The 23617-nt window shown below is 39.8% G+C and overlaps 1 protein-coding gene across 1 annotated transcript in view; it reads right to left on the reverse strand.

The window, feature by feature from the left end:
- The window catches only part of MBOAT2 (membrane bound O-acyltransferase domain containing 2), a 96818-nt gene that overhangs the window by 71955 nt on the left and 1246 nt on the right, over positions 1–23617 (reverse strand). Inside the window, exons 2-3 of the mRNA XM_048071344.2 lie at positions 9152–9297; positions 6478–6555 (exon numbers count right to left, since the gene is read on the reverse strand). Coding sequence (XP_047927301.1) covers positions 6478–6555; positions 9152–9297 — 224 coding nt within the window. The remainder of the gene's footprint in view (positions 1–6477; positions 6556–9151; positions 9298–23617) is intronic.

Raw genomic sequence — 23617 nt, forward strand, 5'->3', positions numbered from 1 at the left:
TTTTGTAACGGCCAAATCTTCAGCATACAGAGAATCACTGCCTGTTGCTAGCCACTGTTTTCATGCACACTCTTCAGAATACTTAAGTTTGATCTCTAGGTGAGGCTCACAAAAAGAAAATGTAACAAATTTGGGGGATAAATAAACCAATAAAGGACACTTGATGGAAAACAAACTAACTCCCTGGTACTAACAAACAATTTTCAACCTCCACAAAAATAAAGAGGGATATAAGGTTTGCTTTGTTAGTACTTCTGTTGTTGCTGTTGTTTTTCAAAACTTGGTCAGTTTTAAACTGTTAGTTGTTTTGATGAGTAATTTGATGTAGAAGAGATGCAGAGAGCACGTGGGCAGCAGCTATTAAACTTTAAAGAACTACAGGACATGCCCCATCCAAGTTCTAACTCCATAAATTACCAAGGCAGCACCAAGAGGATAGTGGAGCTCCGTGCAGAGGCCTCATGTGCGTGGGTAAGAGAGTCACAAGTAGGTCATCTGATTTAACCACATAAAGAAGTAACTTGGCAGTGAAGAACAAAACTTCTTTAGGATAAAGTTCACAAAAACGTAGACCCTATTTCAAATCACAAGCTTCAGTTATCTCTGTTAGTTCTATTTTTAACTCTGTTTTTAACCTTTTCAGTATACATGCAGAGTTAAGCTACGTTCCTGCAGAAAAGAAACTAGTACTCACTTCTGCAAACGAACAAGTCTTCAAGATTTTTGTAATGGCAAAGACTTTACATAACTAGGAAGACCATCTAGGAACCAGACCATACACTTTCCAATTAAAAAAAAACATGCTAACCAATTCAACAAGCGAGGCAGAAGCCTATTAGCATTTCTGATAGCAAAGAACAGTCTCCAGCTACATTCCTGAGATGGGAAGCTTGCTTCCAGTACCTTTAACTCACTTTGTGCAGTGCTTGGTTAAAACAAAATTTCTCTCCATTTAATTTCCTGTATGAATGCTTTACTCTCTTGTAGTCCTTCAATGAACCGAATAAACAGGACCTGACAGGGTTCTTAGCAATACTTGGGTTCAATCTCCCAAATCACTGCTATGGCTCTTTCCATGAGATTCAGTTTTTCCAAATCATTTCTTAATCACGGCTACTAGAATGGGACAGAACTCTCCAAGTAATCTCACTGCTACTTATGGAAAAGAAAATAAAAAAGGATGATCTTTTCATATATTTGAAGTTTGCATTAGGTATTTTAGCTACAACACTGCTTATGCTGAAGCAGTTTCACTGTAAAAAAAATATACGCCACTTCAAAATTGAAAACTTAAGTCTTGTTAGTTGATAACTATTGAAATATCCTCCTAAACACAGTCACTGATTAGCCTTCAAAGTTATTTCTAATAGGGGAGGATGAAACTGCTATGCAAACAGTGTAACTTCTACAGTATAAGATGTATTTGATTCTCATCTATGCAGAAATTACTTTTAGATGTCTTTTTAATCAAATACACATTCCCTAAGAACAGAATTTTTGGGGTTATTTGTTTTGCATACAGCATCCATCTGATAAAGCAACAAAATTTGCTCACAGCGACAAAACAGTACTTGCTTTTTCTGTTATTTAAGGCTACAGAAACCTTAAACCTGTAGATCTGATATCACCCCCCCCCAACACCATGCCCATCTTGAATTTATCTTTGGCTGAATGATATAAAAATTAACTGTAGAAACAGAAATGCAGAAAAATTTTGTTTGTATATGAAGAACAGCTTCCAGCTGCTAATACTTTAATGAATGCTGAATCCAGGTATTCTTAGTGCTATGGCCACTGTCCTTTAGCAGCTACCTACGTAGCAGACATTTTACTTAAGTTACGTAAATAAATTACAAACTTCAACTGAAAAGTTATGCCAGATAGCTTACAGTTCTCTGGATGCCCTCGTGCCTTCAAAGAAATGTAATTATGTTGACAGGCTTCCAATCCTAGTTTGGCGAAAAATTACTACTAGAAATTGATAGCATTTCTTATTCAGATCCTTAATTATTAGGTCGTTATTTCAGTCTGTTTATTTGATGATGACTAATTTTATATGCTTCATCAGATCCTCTTTTGAAGACAAAAAATAATTCTTTATCTACATCACATATGTTCTTCACAGACCTTCAAAGCACCACACTTGCCTTTCTCCACTATAGCCTCCAAATTAAGAAGACAGACTTCTGCAAGACATCCCTATTATCATTAGGCTTACTTATTTGCATTTCTCTGGTGGACACTGTATTTGTAATCCCTTCAGCACAACATTTATAGATTAAATCTGTGGCAAAACACTAGGAGCTCAAAATGCTAGCCTTCAACCAGCAGCCAGTACTTGATCAACTTCTACAAAGTATTTGAATGATTAACCTACTGAAGTTAGCCGAAAACAATGTGACTGTGGTGGCTTCTCTTCTTTAACTGTTAAAAAGAGAACTAAGAAACAATATATTAAATCATCTTTTAAAAATAGTCTTCCAAATAAGCAATCACTACTATTCTACAGAAGTGACATAGTCCCAAATGAAAAGTATTATACATAATTGTGAAAGGAAAGTATTTCCATAAAAGATGTACACAAGCGTTCTACGCAACAATCAGTCAAATGTCTGAAACCTTTACAAGGCTCTGGGAAACCAGAAGTTTCTATAAAAAAATAATCAGTTCTATGCACACACATACCCAACTCATTAAATATTTACCACTAGTAGTTTCCAGGTCCTTCATTCATTTTCTTTTTACACCTTAAATATGACAGACAATAGCTAAGTGAATTTTTTCTAAAGCCAGAATTTACCCTCTTAAGTTTTCATAGTTCAATGCTAGACTTCTGGATCAAGAAAACTGTCACCCTGCAACTGTGAGCATAAGGCAGAACATCTCAGACACCAACAGCACACCCATTGCTTGGTTTTACATCAGATTTACAAGGTTTGACAGGACTGATGTTAAATGAACAGATTTACTTTCTACACAGACACAGCTGGGACTTCAGTCTTATCAGTGAAGTCACTGAGAAACTACTGACTTCAGTGAAGCAACTGTGAGCCCTATAATTGACTTTCCTTTCCGCACAGGCCAAGGGACATTATTTACCAACCATAAAATGAACAATTAGGTCAAAAGAGAAACAGTTGCCTAGAAGCCTTAAAAAGCTTCTCATCCAGTCACCTGTGCAAGATCTGCTTACATAACTCCTAGCCAACAGTAGCCAAATGCTTTAAGGAAAAGCCCTCTGACATTTGGGGTTTTGTCTTCTATAGAAGTAGCAGTTTCACACCACAGAATGAAACAAAGATTTATAAGGAAAAAAACATTAACACCATATCAGTTACCAAATGCAACCTTATTGCAATTGAGAACTTGTTAAACATGTCTTGCATTTTCACAACTGAGCCATGAAAGTGTTGCAAGTAAATATTAACACAGCTCAGTTGCAAATTCAAAAAATAAGAGCTTTTGAGCTGTTCAGGAAAGTTAATGTCACTATTCCACCTTTTGCAGGAGTATGCTCTTTTACTAAGACTGATGTATAAAAGCGATAAATTCAAGTCTCAGATCTCCTTCCACTAATTAACCTTATCCCCAAAGTTGCTAAAACACAAAGGCAAGGTTTCCTTCCTTCTTTGTGTTTTTATTTATTTTTAACCCCCCCACACCTTCCCCCATGGACAGGGATGATTGTTTTCCCAATCCATGTACTCACCTGCAGGACAGCAGGCAGGGGAAGAAGGAACCTTATTTCCGTGAATTAATTTGAATAATCAGAAAAATATTTGGTACAATATGCAAGTGCTTTTTTAATATAAAATCATCTGAATCTGTATTTACATTATGTACGGGTATTTGATATTTTATGGTCTAAGTTTAAGAATGTTATGAACAACAAAGGTAACCTCTGACTAGGACCGCCAGCAGTGGGTGGGCCCTTCTACCACCTAGGCAGTAAATCCCAGAACTTGAACTACGCAGGCATATATAAACGGTAATCTGAAGGGATGGGCATACACACACACCAGTAGGACATGGGCCATACCACCTGGCCTCAGGACTGCAGAACCAGAGTGAGTCCTACGAAGTCATCAGATTAACATTTTCATAGCAGAAAGGTCCAGGCATTTAGGGATACCCTGAAACTTCACTCCTCCTGGGATACTGTGGCAATGGAGGGAGAAAACCTTGTACAGTCTCTTCTGTTACCTCCTAGAAGCAGCTCTTCTAGTTTCCTAGACAGCATCCAAGCATTGCCCTAGTGCTAGCTGATGGAGGCCATGACTGTACCAAACGGGTATTACCCACAGGCCAGCACTCAAGCTCACTTCCTGGCCCTACTTTTGTGTCCTATTTATTTGGCAGCATGACCATCAATATGTTTTTTGAATACAGGAAGCTGAAGTCGAATTTTTCTACTGCTGCCAGAAAATAGCCAGCAGCAGAGCTGTTGTGTTTCCATGCTCCCAGATGTTTAAAATTTCTATTCACTCTGCTGTATCAGCAGAAATCAGCTGAAAGGCCTAACTATGAACAGGCTTATAAAAAACACTAGACACCAAGCGAACTATATTTCAGGTTTAGTTTCGACACCTGTTTTTAATGACTTTAATACTCTCACCAATCTTGTACTCCAAGTGCTATTTCTAGACTTACTGTTCAGTCTTCATATTTTATTTTGCATAACTATGCAGCATAAGTGTTATCCTTTTTACTTGAAGTAAATTCATTAAATAGCATCATTAAAATAAGGTTGGTGAAAGAAGCTCATTGGATATTTACTTGAAACAAAAATATTGCAGTTTAAATAAAGCCTATTTTTCTAGTCAGCATGAAGTATGAGAACTTACTTGCTTTAAAAGTTACTTGTTTTCCTTACCATTCTTAAGAGTAAAGCTTGTTTTAACCTACTTGTAACATGTGATGCATGCAATTTGAAGTAACTGCTTTGTAACTAAAATTGCTCCATTTGTTACATTTTTTCCCCTCCACTGAAAGAGAAGATTTCCAGTTTTATCCGATTAACTCACACTGTGATACAGCAGCAGAAGCCTGGTACCCACATCTAGGTTTTACCCTCACATGAGCAGCAGCTAGGAATAAGAGAACATACCTAAAGAGTTGCGCATAGCACAACCATTTCAGCAGATCAGGACGTGGAATTGAACCATTTGGGTTGAATCAGGAGCTAGTTGGTCCCATGCTCCAACACAGGAACATTAAACACACTCATGCTTATCTAATTACTAGCAAGTACATGACCACGAGATTGCTTTTTACAAGAAGCATACATAATTTGTTAGAACAAAGACCCAAACAGACCTGCCTGGTACCTCCCTTTGCAGCACTTAACTGTATTCATAGTTTCTTTTAGAATATTAAGCCATATAACTTGTAATTGACATTCTTACATTTCTGAAGAGAAATCAACACCAATAGTTGCTTCTGAGCAACTTCTTACCAAATTAACTACTAGGAAATAAACTGGCCATCCGATCAACTAATGTTCTCTCACTTCTGTAGTTGTTTGGATGTCAACTTTTGAAGACAATCCTGAAAATATGAGCCTAACATGGTGTATTTTAAAAACCAGAATAAACTTACATTCAGTAACGGTACAAAGCAGCAGTGTGTTCTAATAGACAGGATCACAAATGAAAGCCGCCCTGGCTTTGCACTTTCTGTGTAAAGCAGTTTTCCTTTTTGGTTCTTTTACCAGCATCTTTCCTGACAGCTTCCTACATGTCAGGAACCTGTTCAAGCACAGATTTGCTGTTTTGCTAAACATTTATGCAGGAATTAACTCAGTGGGAACCTAATTTGATTCTGATCTCTAAACTAGCGGAATATTAACACATACGCATACAGTAATAAGAGACATGCATTTCCTGGTTCTAAGAATGATTTAAAAGAAGTTCTGTTCTGGATAGATTCAGATACTGCTAATCTAACCAATGTATTCATGCAAACCTCAAATAATGTCCTACAAATATAACTCTATGACAATATTTTTAACTTAAGACAGCATTCATACTGCGCTTTTCTTACAAAGAAAGGAGAGAGAGGAGGGCAAACACTTAGTACCTTAAAATCTCATGCAAATTTTCTTCCATTCAGACATCCTCCTTCTACTAGCACTGGATGTTATCAAGTCTCATCTGTACAGTTAACTCATACTTGTGAGACACTTCGGATTACTAAGTAATAGCAAAAAAAATCAGGTGCTAAGAGTACAAGCAAAGTCTCAGTGGGGATAATGCCAACTGTAACAAGCATCAGACATCATAAAAGGCGGCAAAAATACCCAGATGAACCATTTTCTCTCCTAGAAATAAAACCACAGTTAACAGAATTTGAACACTGTAAGACCTGAATGTTCCAATACAACCAGAAGCACTGCATATATGCGCAGTTAGAAGAAAGCTTAACAGAAACGTTATTTAAAAGTTTTTTTTTATTTTTTTGAAAAGAATGGATACTTACTTGTGCATATTTTCCACTCCTATTATGATCATGATATAGTAGGAAATTCCACTTTGTATAACAAAATGTAAGGCATACCTAGGAAGAAAAAAAATAAATCACTCAATGCATGTCTATTAATAACAATAAACCACATACATTTTATTTATATTAAATTTATTTTATATTTATATATATATATACACATATTTAATATAAAATTAAAAAGACTTGTCAAAAATCTAACTTAATCACTTCTTCCAAAAAAAAGTTCTATTTAGGTTTTCTGCAACCCTCCCTTCTGTTGACAGCTTCCCCCTTTAGCACAGCATGGATGAGCAAAGACTACAGACTTAGCTAGAGTTTTCCAGCTGATAAACAAGAACATAGCAAACGTTAATAATCCTTAAAAATACAAAGACTAGGTCTTGTAATACTTTCATCCGGCATTGTTTCACGTATAAATAACATGAATGTTTTATGGTATCTTTTTGCCTGTTTGCCACAACAGATCTCAAATAAGGCCAACTATATTACTCATTTTGCACCTCTCTACTTTTTTTTATGTGTATGTTATGTATATTTTCATATTTAAATATAACTTTCATATTTTTATATTCATATTTATTTTAAAGGAGCTAGTAGAACACTTGTGGCAGACCATTGCCAGTGATGAAGAAACACAGTGTTCAGTAAGTTGATTCTCTCTCACTTCAGCATTCTAGGTGCCTCTAACATATTTATATGTGCTCAAGTGACACTGATCTGGTTTGGGAATTTTTCCCCATGAAAAGCAGCCTAAAGAGCAGCTAATATTTTGTTATACTGATACTGTGGGTTTGTGTTTTTTTTCAGCTTTTCAGCTATTTCCCAACTTCATTCCTCATTCATTCACATGGAAACGTCTTCAAAGCCATTCACCCAGTTCTATCCAACTAAAATCCTACGAAGTCTAAACATGATGAACTGAGGGAAGACAGCTCACTTCAGTATTAACTGACCTTGAAAATTATGACTTTTTATGGAAAATATGATCCAATCTGCATTTGCTGTCATGATTCACTAATAGCTAGTCTCATCTAAGTTATAATTACCTAAAATTCTTCCTGTCCGATATCATCATCACAAGTATTACAAAAAAACAAAAACATAAAAACCTCAAAAAAACATTGCACAATATACACTTCAGCAATAGGAAAAAGAATTGGCACAAGTGAAACACAAATATCAGCCTTTTACAGAATAGGTACTTTTAATATCTCACTTAAATTATTTTCTGCCTTTTTCAAAAGTGTTTTATTCCAAGATTATAAGAAAAAAGCATTTAGTAAAATACAAGTTCATAGCTAAAATAATTGCTCTAAGTATGATACAGAACTAACTAGAATAACCTGCATCTCTACCATGGTATAAGACTTTTCTGGTTTCTTTTTTAGGGCATACTGCCAATAAGAGTCTTCCATAATCTTCATTTATGTCTGTTGGGATTGAAGGTCATTTCTTTCTTTCTCAAGCCTCCCATCCACAACTTGAGTTACGAATATTTGGTAACACTGAATTCCAAGCTGCAGTTAATGATTCCCTTTTCCAAAGCAATAGATACAGAACGAGCTTCTAAAACTGATATGGCTCTCATGAAAACCACACCCATTAGCAAGTCTCCTGTATCATTCTCCTGATTTCCTGCTAAGGGCTGTAAGTCTTCAGATCACTGTCTCAAATCAGAACACAAGAACCAAAAGTTTAATACATGCATTGGAATTACGCAATTACATAAGCAAGTAAATTGCATATGTAAATCCAAAGAATATAAGTTACTGATTTTCCTTTTCCAAAATTTAAAAGTAATATCTACCAACTAATGTGGGGAAGCCTCTGCAATATGCCAATGTAGAGGCCAAATCTGTGGTTTGGAATTCCAGATTTATGCACACGTGGTGCGTGCACAGCCACACGTGCACACACTGTATGCATCTTCCCACCTGCACTCCAGCTTGTGGGAGAGAAATAATTCCCCGTAGTTCAGCAACATTTTACAAAAGTTGGTATAAATCTAAGCCCTCTATACACTTAAAATTGAGGGAGCAATTTGTTTACCATGCAATAAAACCAAACTGGTTCTCAATTCATCTTAAACCGACTTGGGAAGATAGGAGCCATTTGGTAATTTTGAAGAGAAAGTATTACTAAACTAAAAGTATCCTCTTTATAAACCCTACCACCATTCTGTCTTGCTATGGTGTGTGAAGATCAAAAATATGAAAGCAGCAATCACAGAAGACTTTCTGCATTTCTGGTTACTTTTCCTACAAAAAGTAAGATTATATTCAATATTCAGAAAAGGACATGGTGAGTTAACTCATGCAGAGAATATTAAAGAGAAATTCTTCGACATCACATTGTGCAGTGCCTCAGGAGAATACTTTTCAAGCAAGTTTACAGAAAAACTGGTACAAGTTAAACAAACTGCACCTGTCCCATCCTCCCAAAACCACAGGAAGAGAGTGTGTTAGTTATCAGCTCACAAATGGAAGGTCTTTCAAAACTCATGCACTGCATCACAAAATTTAAGCCCCTTTCTGCACGTTTGCAGCAGCTAAAAAAACACGCGTAATACAGTTCCTTCATATGAAAGCTGCAAACAAGAAATGAAAAAATTACAAATCCCTGAAAAGTAAAATGAAGTGCAACTTACCATCCAAAACAAAAAAGTGCAAGATAAAGGCCCAAAAGGGTTGCAACAACGTGTCTTATAAACGGGCTAGTTTTGCTTGAATGAAGGTATGTTCGAAACCAAATAGCCGCAAGCAAGGCAAACAGTTGGCACACTACAAAGTTGACCTGTATAAAAGAAAAAACAAATTCTCACATGCCTGTGCATTAGAAATTCACAAAAATATCTATGAACTATTAGCAATCTGCAGAACTTTCAGCTCTCCCATGGCTCTTATCATAGCACATCACCTTCAGAGCTTCTCCCAAGAGCCATCCCTCCATAAAACACAAGCCAATCCTCCCATGAGCCACTATGGAGAAGAAAAGATTCATCAACCCTGTAGAGACAACCTGTGCATGTATCAAAAAAAAAAGAAGTTATAGCTTCTAAATATTTTCCTGCAGGTTTTCTGCAGGAAAATCAGCCAAATCAGCCTTCTCTCAACCATGGAATCACTTATACTCTCCCAGTAATGCAACGATCTGGATTTGCAGGGGGTTTTTTTGTTCTTTTTTTGTGTGTGAATGTTGTTTCTTTTTTTTTTTTTAATTAATAGAACTTGGAAATGCACATCACATACACACATCACTGGCAGACCACTTCTGTGGCCTAGGCAAAAGCAAGGCCCATGGCAGCATCCTCCAGTGGTATACAAGCAAATGTGGTGCACACCGCATTGTCTTCCTCTACAGAGAGAGTAGAGTGGATGCAGAAATTCCTCCTCCCTTCAGGGTGTTTATTCCAGAATATAGAAAGTCTCCTGTATATTACATATTTAAAGGCAGTAGGATACTGAAAGCAAAAGCAGAATTAAAAACACCAAACCAATGAGTAAGAAGAATTATTCTGAATGTGGCCTTGAAAAAAATTTACCAGTAACACACGACAAAGAAGTAATTTCCTGAAATATAGCAACTGCTACCAAAACTCGTCTAAGCTACAAAAAGCTGGATGAATTCCTTTATTTAGAAAGGAGTATTTCCCACACCACTGATTTTCTCCTTGCTAGAAAACTGCTTAACAACTTTTTGCCTAAGAGCAGCATCCCAAGCCATCACAAGCAAGACCTTGGGGACCACTGCTTTGCCCCATAAGCTCGTTTCCACATACAGCATGCTTGGCTAGCCCTTAGCACAACAATTTTAGCCTGTTTGATGTCTCTTAGCTGAAATATACACATGATCTTAATTCCACAGGGTCCAACGACGACGCTATTTTTATGTTTGTGACAGCAGGGCTAATATTGGTGCTGCAGCCGCACAGGGAACACCGCTGGCACCGTAAGGCAGCTGGCCCATCCCTTCAGTTCTCTGCCAAGCTTCAAGCAGGAACAGGTACAGGTGTGAGAACGCACAGCCACGGACGTATTCCAAGTATAAATTAAATAACACCAGCTACCTGCAGAACTCATTAACAGTTTCATAGATACCCCAGTTGTAAATTCAAGGAGAACTCCCCTTTTTCCATACTACTCTAAAACCATTAAGAGTTAGCAAGGAAAGAAGCTGTGAACACAGGCTGCTAAAAACAGGGGCAGGTTCCCTAAACCAAACCATTACACACACTTTGCCATCCATACTTGTACTCCCACATTCACATTATGCTTTTAACAGTATCTGAAGAATCCTAAGTGAAAGAGGAGATATCCTGTCAGGGCATAACTTGACCTGTTTTCTCTCCATTATATGTAATGATGCAAATGAAACAGATTTATGACTTGGGATGAGTCTGTGGATTCGATTGAAAAGGTTCATACAAAACAGTCAGGTTTAATGAACCCCTGAAAAAGAAACAAACTGATGTTTTAAGGAGAGAGCAAGAAAGAAAAAATAGAGCCAAAGCAATTGACTATGAATTCAGTACTGACATTTGTTTTGAATATTTATACCGCAATCATGCTACGTGTACTGCAGAGCAATCGTGTTTCTGACCTCAAGAACTGGCACTCCTGACAGACTTGGACAGGGAAGAAGACAGAAGAAAATTGGGACAGATACAGAACAAAAGTGAGGAGAGTGAGGCAGAGGCACAAAAAAGTGAGGAGAGTGAGTGAGGCACAAAAGTGAGGCAGAGGGAAGAAAAGGGCACGTATACCTGCCCAGAACCGATGGCACAGCGAACAAGTTAGCATTGCTGGATTTACAACACCCAGAAATCCCTGTCTTGGCTGAATCACAGATCAGTTCGGTGCCTCATGATGCCCCTCTTTCTGAGATCACCCCTGCAAGCAAGGCAGCAAGACCTGAGGAAGAGGAGTCATCACCTGGCTCCTATGATTACCATAGCAAAGCGGAGAAGTTGAAAGCTACATACCTCCAGGTTGGCCTTTACACGTACCTACTTCTGGTAATACTCTGCTGCTCTGTTCTGCTCTCCACCAGCAGGATTTCTGCTTCATTCAGCAAATGGACAACTGCCAAGTCTTTGCCCTCACCCTACAACCCATTAAATACTTACATCTGCATCCTACGCTGAATACAAAACCTTACATTTCCCCAGACGTGTTTATGCAGATCTGACCACAACATGGAAGACTACATAACAAAATGCCAAAGTGAGAAATAGATGCCCATTACTTTTGGTTGCCTGATTTCAAACACACAGTGTCTAGTTTTTTAGTCAGTACTTTTGACACAACTTGAATCGAAGCTGTGCTTCGAAAATATAACTTCAGCTGATCTTATGAATATTCAGCATTCCTATAAATAAGGCCCAAAATACCACAAAATGCAAGGAAAATTGAAAAGCATCCTTAGGACATTTTCATATCATGGTTTCTCCAGATCACCAAAACTCCGTGGTAGACACAGAGGTGGAAACCAGCCAGCCAGGGACTGGCACTCTGAGCAGGGAAAGGAGCTCACGTGGAAGAGTTTGTGACCTCTGTGGGGCTGCATGACAGTCGTATTGATAATCTTCATCTGATGCTTGTCCTGACTTTTAAGCATATGATATCACCGGCTAAATATTCACTTAGTATGCATTTTGAATATCTGATTGCTTACATTTTCAACAGAAACAAAACCCAGCACCTCAACCACAAAGTCAGTGCTTCTATCTAATTGCGATTACCAGTTATTGCTTCAAACCAAAGCGCAGATTTCTACCGCTCTCCCAATCCGAAGTAGCAACTCTTTTCTACATGGAAATGAGGATAATCCCTTGATGATAACATAGGAAGTCAAAGGAGAACCAAAGATTCCCAAATCCCATCCTATTCACTTCGCATTTCAGCACCTACAGTGTTTTAGTGAAGGTCAGGATGGCATCAGAAGCAACTCACCCAATCACCCTCACTTAAAGATGCTTTGGCATGCATTGTACACCAGAGTCCAAATAACACAATTCATATAAACATCTCGTTCAGTTTGGCTTTAAAAAACTACAGAAGACATATTCCAAAGGAAAAAGGACATTTAGTCTATGGACTAGAACTAGGCAGGTTTAGGTTTCCCAAAATCATTACAGCACCAGTGCTGGGTCCTCAGTGCCAAAAAGGTCATTCAACAGGTACGCTCCTACTGCCCTGCAGTTCTTACTGAAGTGAAGATAACCAGAATTTAGCATTCAGCCTTTTCTTAATTACAACTCCCACCTTAACCCAGCATCAGGCTTCAGCAAGAGCTCCACGCTGAGCTACATGAAGATCTACAGATATACAACTTGCCTTGAAACAGAGCACAAGAATTATCCAGCTGGCTTGACGACAAAGAGAACAGCCACTCAGACAGCAAATGAGGAGGGAGGTACAAGGACAGAGCTGGACATGATCATCCTGAAAGTTTCCACAGAAAACACGTGGAGCCAAGCAGCTATTTAGTTTGCAAATGTTACATACGGTAACCTCAACATCTGGGAACGATATACTTGTGTACCTTCTGCAAACTTATGTCAAACTCGTATAACATTTTGAGTACGGGCAGAATAAAACTTAAACACCTCGTGATTTGGTCAGCCTTGAGCAGAACACCCACGAAGAACAAAGACGACGTTCATGAAAGCAGGATGATTGATTCCTCAAACCAAGCTCTAACTTGTCTCCCCCGAGTCATAAAAGCTGCCCCTATAAGCAGCTCTGGTTTTACTGAGGAAATAAAAGCCCTGATCCACTTGAAGCTCAGACTTCATAGGGGTGAAAAAATCTGAGCCAGTGCATGGAATGACAAGTTTCACCCCAAAGAGTTGTAATTTAGCAAGTTTATAAGAAAACTAGAATTTTTGGCCTCCTCAGGTTACAGGTCATGCCAACAGCTCAGCTTATAGCGGCACTGACACCTGAAAGTCCCAGACAGCTTTCAATTACATATCGCTGTACAGGTATAGAGAAGAATAAAAAATCTTCCAACCATGATGCAAGTTATCATTTGGCAGTGATTCATGTAGGTACCTGTTAAATACCACTTTGACACACTAAGCTATTACAAAACCTGCTGTATGTATTTGAGCAATTTAGTCCTCTGGTGCAAGCCCAGCTGTATAGCCAGTGCAGCTGATAAGCACACTTCGTGCCAAACGTAAGCCATCAGGACAAATTCACAGTTTCAATGTTTGGACTATTCTTCCCCAGCCACTCCAGCAAATCCATTACACTATTAACTCCGTGTTAAACTATCTACATCATAAATTTCATAAATTGCATACACTATGCAAAAAAAAGTCAATAGAAAGTTTATAATAAAACTTAAAAACACATTAATTTTAGCCTTTTCGAAGTTTAAATGCAATTATGACATGCATTTGTAATAAAAATTGTTTCTTGGGAAAAAAGTGTTTGAGAGAACAATTCTTTATGTAAAGAGGAGGAGAGAGGTCAGTGACTGCTCAGAAGGGTTTTCATCACTGAGAGGGAGTTTTGGCAAAACATTTCATTTGAACAGTAGAAACCGCCAACCTTCTGACACAGTCAGCATCTTTAATAAACCATTAATATTTTTTTTTTAAAGTCCATGTTAAAATGAAATATAGAGGATTATTTTTCTTATGAAACTCATTTTTAACATACTGCTGTGCAATTTTTATGTACTAATTAAGACTCTAGGCCCAGCTTCCTCTTCACATCAGCTGTATTTCAATACCAAAAGCCAAGTGTCGCAGCCAAACCCTCCAGATCCTCCTTCACAGCACAGAAGGCATTCGCCTCGTTCCAAAGAGCAGCCAAAGCAGCAGCAAGGGATGCTACCGATATAGATGATTCCTAACTGAATAGCACAAATTAATCACAGCAGCTCGTACAGCCTACATTCCTGGGAGAAGCAGCAATATTGTTGTATGAAGTTCTGCTCACCAGCTCCTGGAAGGCACGGGCAGGTGGTCGGACATACAACACACATGGTAAGGTGCCTTGCAAAAAAGGTAAGGTGTGGGGAGTGCCAAAGATTGAGGGATTTTGTGTTTTACTTTCTCCTCTGCCAATGATCCACCCAATCTCTCTAAAGTCACCTCTTCTTCGTGCTTCTTCATTTCCTTTTTTTTTTTTAAAGAAATCTGCTCAGATCAGAAAAAAACATTCAAACCTGTAAGCTGCAGTGAGTGCCTATAGCCTCAAGAGCACACTTTTGATGTATTAAAGTCCATTCCTTTTTTTTTTTTTTAATTCTTCATTTGAAAAAAAAAAAGCAGTTTAGTTCTTATTTTCCCCCTTTATGCCAAACAGTGGTATATTTCTTCCACGGAATTGAATTTTTCTGAGCTGCAAGATGCCAACATCACTCCGTATCTCCCTGTCTAGACCTATTTTTTGGTTCCCCATTCTGTCACACAAACAAAGTTATCTTCCTTGTTTCCCACACCGCCCTATAGTGCTAGTAAGTAAAACACATTGAGCATTATTCCTTTTTCTCCTGTCTTTTCAAGAACTATGGTTACTGGAGAGAAAAGCCAAAACATTTTAGAATATCAATTATACAAACACTTTGAAGAGAGCTCTTGCAAGAGCTAGCACATTAAGACAGAATAATGTACACTTTCTTTAAAAAGCAGCACTGATCTTCAAGCTGAGGCTTTGATTTTTTTTTTTTAATATAAATTTTATTAGCAGCAGCATTGTAAACACAAACCCTTCCAAGCATCGGATTTGGTGACACACACTTGTCATAAATTGCCGAACCTTACTGTAACTGGTGAAGCGTCAGTTATGGCTGGTTTCTCAGATGTCAGTATTAGCTCGTTCTTGCTGCCAGTTAAGTCAAAGCCATTTCCCTTCCCACCAAAGCAGTCAGTTGAAGACTTGAAAACATCTACAGATGTTCCCAAAAAGTTACTTTTCACACTGGGGAGCTGATGCTTCTCCACAGCAACCACAGAGCAGTACAGATGGATCATCTGCTGTCCAATTTCTAACCTTCATCCAGTGCGAAAGAAAAGGAACAAACAGCTTGTACAATTATCCAGTAACTGCCTACTGCCAAACCACTACGAAACAAAGAGCGAGAACAATTATTGGAAAGCAACAATCAATTTTCCAACTATTCCCCCAAAATCGAAAAAAAGCAATCCCATGACAAGACTCTAAATCAAAGCATTTAGTAATTTTCTTCAATTTCTTGGGAAAAGTTGGAAAGAATTCCAGAGAAACAGATTAAGTTAAATGACATTTGATAGTTCAATTCAGAGCACATTTCTCTAACTGGCAGGAAGAAGCTGGCATTCCTCTTACAATTCAAAGGTCGTAAATCCTGTGGCAATGCTTCCAAGCACATTTTCGGGTTTTGGTTCAAATAATACCAAGCATATTCCATGATGAAGATTTAACTAATTAGCGCTCTGCATTGACGTCTCAACCTCACCTCATGTGTGAAATACAAGGAAATGGAGGATAAGCAGCTGTGGTTATTTTGGGTAGTATCAGGATAGGAAAATGTTGAGACACTTCTTTGTAGCAAAGATTGTGTTACTCCATGTTCATACAGCACCCCAGGCGAAGGGATGGTCATTTTCAGGCTGGCCTTCAAGCACAGCTCCTCTTCTAGCAGCCCGTGCTTTAAGTCCGTGCTCTAGCCATTGTCAGCCACCTTCAGCACTACTGGCAAGCACTCTTCAACATCACACTAATATACTTCATACAAATTTACTGGCAGCTGGAAGGACTTAACTCAGATTCTGGATGCTGTCTTCCCAAGCTGATTTTAGTCCAAAACAAAAGACAGACATGACATACGTTAATAATAGTATTTCTATTTCCAGTATCAACTTTCAATTTCTAGCATGTAATTTTTCAGCGTGCTGGAGAACATCCTGAAGAACAAACATGATGGAGACCCCATGAATCCGGTTCACACAATAAATGAGCATCAAATCCAGCCAGCTTTTCAAAATAGTGCTTACTAAATCATCACTCAAGGTATGAAAAACTGTAGGACTAAGGGCTTACAGTAAAACCATGCATGTGTTTTACAGTAAAAACAACCAACACTCACTCATTCATCAAGGATGGGAAGAGGACCGTTGAAGGGTATGCTTTCTGACCAGCTCATAAGGACTTAGCATTATAGATACTGAGCTTTGAACAGCTACATATTCACAGCAATAGCCAAGATCTAGGAAGCAAGCTTGCTTCAAAGGTGAAAATTGGAATAAGAATGCTGGTTTTTGTTGTGTTTTTTTTTTCCCCCCCCTGTCTCCCCCTCAAAACTGTAGCAGCCTCACACTTCTGGTGAGCAGAAACTGGTTTGGGCAGGTAAAGATTGCAGATTACCAAGGAAAAAAGGCTTGCACCATCAAAACACAATAGCCTGGGACTGTTTGGAAGCACACTTTGTCAAAGACCAAGTCTACAACTAAATTTTGGGAAGCGTGCCTTTTTATCATAAGCACACAGCGCACATGCACATCACGACTAACACCAAAACCTCTACTGACACAGCAACATACAACATATCCAAAGGTGTATTTGAATGACAAGCTTTTAACACAGTATTAAATACTTAGAGCCTGATTTTTTTAAAAAAAACTTTCAGTTTATTTCATTTTTCTAGCTATTTAAAAAGACAGCAAGAAACTACCATCTATGGGAGTATCCTTTTCTGATATAAGCAGAAGCAGACACGTTCACCAGACAGTACTGTTGTGTTCTGCTATGTGAGAAATTGAAACCAAAATGCAGCTCAAAACAAGCAACACAAGCTTACAAAGTAAGACCCTTGTTTATAAAGCCTGCAGAAATCCAGCAACAGCACTAGTCCCTTTACTTAGCAGGGGAAACAAACGTTCCCCATCCCCAAAACATAATTCAGCTTCGGTGTTCTCCATTAAAAAAAAAAAAAGACTTCAGTGCCCTCTCCCTTAAACAACCACTGTTCACCTCTAAGAGTCCTTTCCCCTCTGCTTCTACTCTCCTTCTGTTCCTCCCAATTCAGAATCATTTAGAACCACAGAACGGTTTGGGTTGGACGGGACCTTAAAGCCCATCTAATTCCAACCCCCTGCCATGGGCAGGGACACCTCCCACCACACCAGGCTGCCCAAAGCCCCATGTGGCCTGGCCTTGAACACCTCCAGGGATGGGGCATCCACAGCTTCTCTAGGCAGCCTGTGCCAGTGCCTCACCACCTTCAGAGAAAATTTCTCCCTTACACCTAATCTAAATCTTCATTTGTGGGAAGTCAGCCACCTCCAATGCCTCCAAGCGCCAGAACAGCCCCATACACTCCTGCAATACACCCTACAACCTGCAGAAGCAATGGGCACTACCCAGAGCTGTAATTGCTTTTCAACTTAAGCGTTTTAAAAGGAAATGGAATTAAGTAACACCTAATAACTCTTAAGCAATGAGAGTTATGCCTCTACCTTGACATACCTTCTCTAACTTCTTATATTTAACCCCACGACAGAAGGATCGGGAATTCTGTACAGCGGAAGCGTTAGCAGTGCAGAATACAGCCCCGCAGCTATTCAACCAAACAGGCTGCCCACAAGCACCAAAACACCAGCACCTTCGTCTTCAGCTTAAGCCACTTACAAAGTAAATGGAAACTCAAATCCCAGCTAGGGCAGTAAAATTGCACTATTACAGCCAACCCGAAATAGCTCCTTCCCCTTTGGATGCATCACTGCAGAACAGAAGGCAGAGGTATGGATCCCTTGCAAGGAGGGCTGAGCTGCTGGAAACCATTTACAATAAGCAGACAAATCGAAAGAGCCAGACAGCTCTGCTCACTTCAACGAATGCTAAAATACCAAAAAAAAATATATATATATACACACACACACCAGCTTAAACTATGTTCCAAGGTAAAGAAAGTGAAATATCTCTAACAGAAGAACTGCACCAACGTGCTTTTTAAACGAAATACTGTACCGATGCACACGTTAAATAAACAGGCTTTCACCTGGCTACCTGCAATTTCCCCACCTTCTGAGAGAAAACAAAGCCCCACAGCCTAAACTCCCTTGGTCAAAAGCTTGGGAAACGAGCGAAAACCTAGGCAACTGTTCCTCATGAAACGCACAGATCACCCAAAAAAGAGAAACGTAATAAAGACATGCCATAATTAAGGCTGTAAAGCAGAGCTTCATCAGGTCAGAACAGGAGCAGGCAGGCAGGAGTTAAAAAAAAAAATCAAACGTTGAGGCTAGTGAGTGACCAAGAGGACTTGTTTCAGCTTTAGCCATGTTCACAGCGCCCTTTAAATCAGCGCTGTGCCCACCCCAGCCTGCAGAGCAGAGCCAGCCCTACAGCTGCAGGGAAGGGATTTACAACAGAAGCTCTTCAAAAATAAACACAAAGCCACGCAGTAGCAACTGCGCTTGCAGTAAAATAAGTTCCTCTTGTCACCTTCAGTGTGCCTTAATGCTTTTTCTCTGTTAGCCTGTTCTCTGGCCACCCCAGTATTTCTTTTCAGCATCCCAGGACTGCAGAGTTCCTATGGCAATCTCGAAGCGGCACTCTGAAGACAGAAATGACTTGTACCCAAGTCAGGAAGCTTTTTTTTTTTTTTTTAAATACCAGCTAAATGAATTGCCTAAGGAAGGGAAAAACAGTTTGACAGAACAAAGCAGGTGACTCCGGGCTGTTCAGGTAAAGCCTGTTTATTTTAGATGCTTGCTGCAGAAACCCTGGGTTGGAATTGCATTTGAGTGTTTCCACTACTTCACCAAAACTGGGAGAAATCCCCACTCTCAGTGTGAGTAAGGCTGTACCAAAATGAAAACTTACTGCTGTCTCTGTAAAAATTTAAGAATTAAAGTAGACATATGGTTTAAGTCTTTGCAACAAGATTTATAAACGTGAAATCAGAGGTACTCCTTTCTTGCACCAAGACTTTCCTCCACCCAGCAACTGATCCATCTTCTCCAGCAGTGTATCCAGTGTCTTGTCGTCTTTTCTTTTCCAGTTCTGTTGCAGCTCCCACTCCTTTTTTCAAGGCAGTCGCTTCTCCTATTGATTTTCTTCTTTTATTCCAACTCCATCCTTCTCCACACCTCTCACACGACAGAGCAATTTCAGCCAGCAACACCCAGAGGAGTTAGGTCAACACCTGAACACTAAATTCCAGGAAAGGCATCCCTGCAGAGAAACCAGACCTGCGTGATGATATATTCCCTCCCTTCCACTAGTCCAAGGGAAGTTAATTAAGAAACTGGTAAAAAATATCATCCCTGCGCTTTGCTAGCAAGTCTAAAGTATCTGAACCATCCATTCCTTGGGCACGGCACGCACAGAATGGACATGGGCACTTCCTTCAGCTTCTTTTCACGCCCTGCAGCCTGTGTGGATTGTCACAGGAGATCTCGCTTCGCTTCACACCCTTCATTCTTCTGACTGCTGCTAGCAGCAGATAAGGAAAGACCAGCACAAAGTAGGGGCACAGGTTTCTCATCCTGCCGCTGCCTTATCTGCGGTGTTTGGATTTTACACACCCATCAATACTACTCTTACTCACTTCCATTACTCATAAGTTTCCTGGGTTACATCGGGGTGGGGGGGAAATCAATACGTTGCTTCATATTTCACAGCCACACACAGGATGTAATTCTTAACACAAATACGAGGTCTAACACAAATTCTGGATGGCTAGACAAAGTTTTTAATTTCTCCTCTGTATTTGAACAAAAAGGCTTTCATTAGACTAAGGCATTTCAGCCCTCAGGAGGCTATGTTAGGTTGCCCGGGTAGAAAACAAGGGAGACTAAGGCATCACAAATGCCTAAAACTTTGGAAAATAACAGGAGATGTGTGTCCAGATGCTTCCTGCAGGCAAACCAGGCGCATGCTGCTGCTAAGCAAAATGATTCCCGATACCAGCTCCAAGCCTGGTCTCCTACACAAGCTCCAGCTGCGGCTCATCTCCGAAGCATCCAAATAAAGTCAAAAAAACAGATACATCTTGCCAAACATTTTTTTTCCCTTCATATATGCATAAGATCTTGCCTACTCTCCTTGACGAGAGCAAGGAGAAAGGTGAAGGCTCAACGCACGTCAGTGCTCACCACTTGCACGCCAAGCATTCAGGGCACGCTGAAAGGAACTCAGGCAAATCATCTGCACGGGGAAATGCACGCTGCAAGTGATGCAAAGATGCAGCAGGCTTGCCTGCAATCTCTGAAGTAAGGAAGTTTATATGGTTCACATAGCTTTCCATGCCTATTCTTCTTAAAAAAAAAAAAGGTCAGACTAGATTCTGTGAATGTTGGTGGCGCTCATGTAGAAAATTCCATCTATTCTACATAAATAAGCAAATTATTCAAATAAAAGCTAAAATTAGTGTGGGGGGAAAAAACAAGTATAGAAATAGCAAGGAAATTTGGTGACTTCTGCTGAAAAACGTTGCTCATCTTTATTTCCTACGTGAAGCGTATAACCACACACGACATTTTATTCAATCCACGTATCTTCATGTAGTTACACCATGGCTACACTCTCCACGCAGTAGCTGCGGCTGCGCTCTTTCTTTTCTTATCTGGAAGACGATCACTACAGTTAGCTGATCCAGTTCCCCAGCCCATAACTCCATATCTCAAGATCCATCTCTCAGACAACCGCGCCGACAGCTGAGGCTCACGTATTGTGGTAACCGACCTCCCACCTCCCCTGCCAGCTACTCCTTTATAACAGTTGGCTGTTTCTATGGCAAATGAACCGCAGGAATATTTCAACTAATTTTTGCCAATTTTCAGACAAGAAAAATTTTTTGCTCCCTCTGGTGGGAGCAGCGAAAGCAGAGATTATGCTCTGAACTTGACTTACCCTGAGGAGACCCAAAGCCAAGAAAGCTCTGCTCTCCTAGGACCATTCTCATTTCAGAACAAATTTAAATGCCTCCAATTTAACGGCAGATGAGCTGATACATCAGCAATAGAAGCTATTTGCCAACACATACTCAGCAAGACAGTGCCAGAAGTAGAAGTGGACCACAGCCCAGCACGCTATCCTGTCAAGGCTTCACCTTGGAGAAAGAAAAACGTGGCAGACACACAAACATGACAGGAGTATAGCCAGGAAAACTAGAGGCACAGGTGAGAAACAAGACAGTAATAAAACACTTAGAGTTGCAACCCTGATGCATTATGCAACATACAATCCTCACGCAGCCACGCTTTCATGGTAATTCTCGCCACACTTCTTTATCTGTAAGGGGTGGGAAGGACATTACTTTTATTCCCTCTCTCCTCCAACAAGACAGAAGGAGAACAGCGGTACAATTACGTGCGTTCACTCTTCATTAACTTTAAGGACCAAAGAAGACAGTTGTCATCAACAGGACGCTTCCTTCGAAGAGCAGCAAACTTAGATGCTCCAAGAAGTGAAGAGACAGTTCTTAGATTAGGCTTTTCACCCCTATGGAGTGCAAAAAACTTTTTGCTATGACAAAATCCAAAAAAAGTAGGCAAGTTTGCCTTCCCAAACCTACAGAGACTGTTCTAGGTTGCTGCTCATACCAACCATCTTCCCTAGCTACAAAGGACTGGAAGTAATAAGAAAAAAAAACCTCTTCAATGAACGAAGCAGCCCATGAGGATTGCATTAGCTTTTCCAAGCAGACATTTCAGTTACCTTGGTGCAAGAGAACAGCTAAAGGAAGGGTTACGGTAGGGGCAAGTTATCGCGTAACACCTTGTTGGGGGATACACACAGAAGAGGAAAACGAGTTTGTCTCCATTCCAGTAGCTAACTGGTACTCCACTACCAAGAGGAAAAGTCGAGGAAGAGCAATCTTAAAGAAACAAAGCTTTTATCTGGCAACACAGCTGAGCACAGAGGAGATTCTTCTTCTTACAAGCATGTCAAAGGGCTCTGGTGGAGCTGTCACTCTGCATCTTCCACAGTGGTCCCTAACCAGCATGTAACGAGGCTCAGGTCTGTGCCTCCAGCTCCACCAAACACGAAGTCCAAAAGTAACTGATTCCTCATGCTCACCACACGAATTCCAATCTGATTGATTAGATTGAAATTAGAGATAGAAGCTTCACCTTTCACTGAAGTTTCCACTTACGTTCACTGCCAAAAAGGCGAGCTTCTCGGTCCGTTTGTTTGAATACCCGGGCAGCAGAGAAGCACTGACACACGCTATCTGGATTTGGCTCCCAGAGTTACACACCTCTGCCTTCAGTAAAACTTTAGAGCAGGATAATTACAGAAAGTAACGGCTTAATTGTAGATCACCTCACCATCATGGCATTTCAGATATAATTAGCATCTACTTGTGGTCAAAACCAAAACATACAAGTGGAGAAACAAATCTCACCCATCTATACCCATCGGTTCCAAGTGCTGCTGCAGCACATCGTTCTAGAGCACCCATTTCAAGTACCTGCTCCACAGTCTGCGTTCAGATGAGGTAGTAGAAACAACCTACTTACTAATCAGAAGCCCCTTTTTCTTCTTTATTTCTTTTTCCTCACACACACAGCTACATTTTCATACTGGTATGTGTATAGTATCACTAAATGCCACACGTAACCTTTGAGCACAGAGTATCAGCACTTTCTCTTCTCTGCCCTCATTCTCCCCCACGTTTGATTTGATTACACTGAACACATTTCACATTCTTTCTGTATTACAAGCTTACGATCAAGACAGACTCTTAAGCTGAGAGGTTACAGAAATCTGACTTTGAGTGTTGGGTTTTTCGCTTGTTTGTGATCACTTAAAGGTGCATTCCCCTCAGTGCTGCATAATCCTATAACTCTTCATTCCATGCTTCGGTCACAAGGCTCTTCGTACACACCTGGGCCTGTATTTTCTATGGTCCACTGATGTGGAAAAAACAAAACATGTATATTTTTAGCTGCTTATCAGGAAGTCTTTTAAACCATGCGGTTAGCCACCCTCCATTGTGATTATCCCCCAAAGCTTCAGAGCTTCAAGCACAGCGCTTTACAAAACCATCTTGCCTTTCCAGAGGCATCTGTTGCAACACATTCACTACAGGGACGTTTTCCAGGCTTTGATAAAAAGTAACTTCATTACCATCAAAATGCCATATCAGCAGTACTTCAAATAAATTG

This window comes from Anser cygnoides, chromosome 3, assembly GCF_040182565.1.
Source record: "Anser cygnoides isolate HZ-2024a breed goose chromosome 3, Taihu_goose_T2T_genome, whole genome shotgun sequence".
Classification (NCBI taxonomy): Eukaryota; Metazoa; Chordata; class Aves; order Anseriformes; family Anatidae; genus Anser; species Anser cygnoides.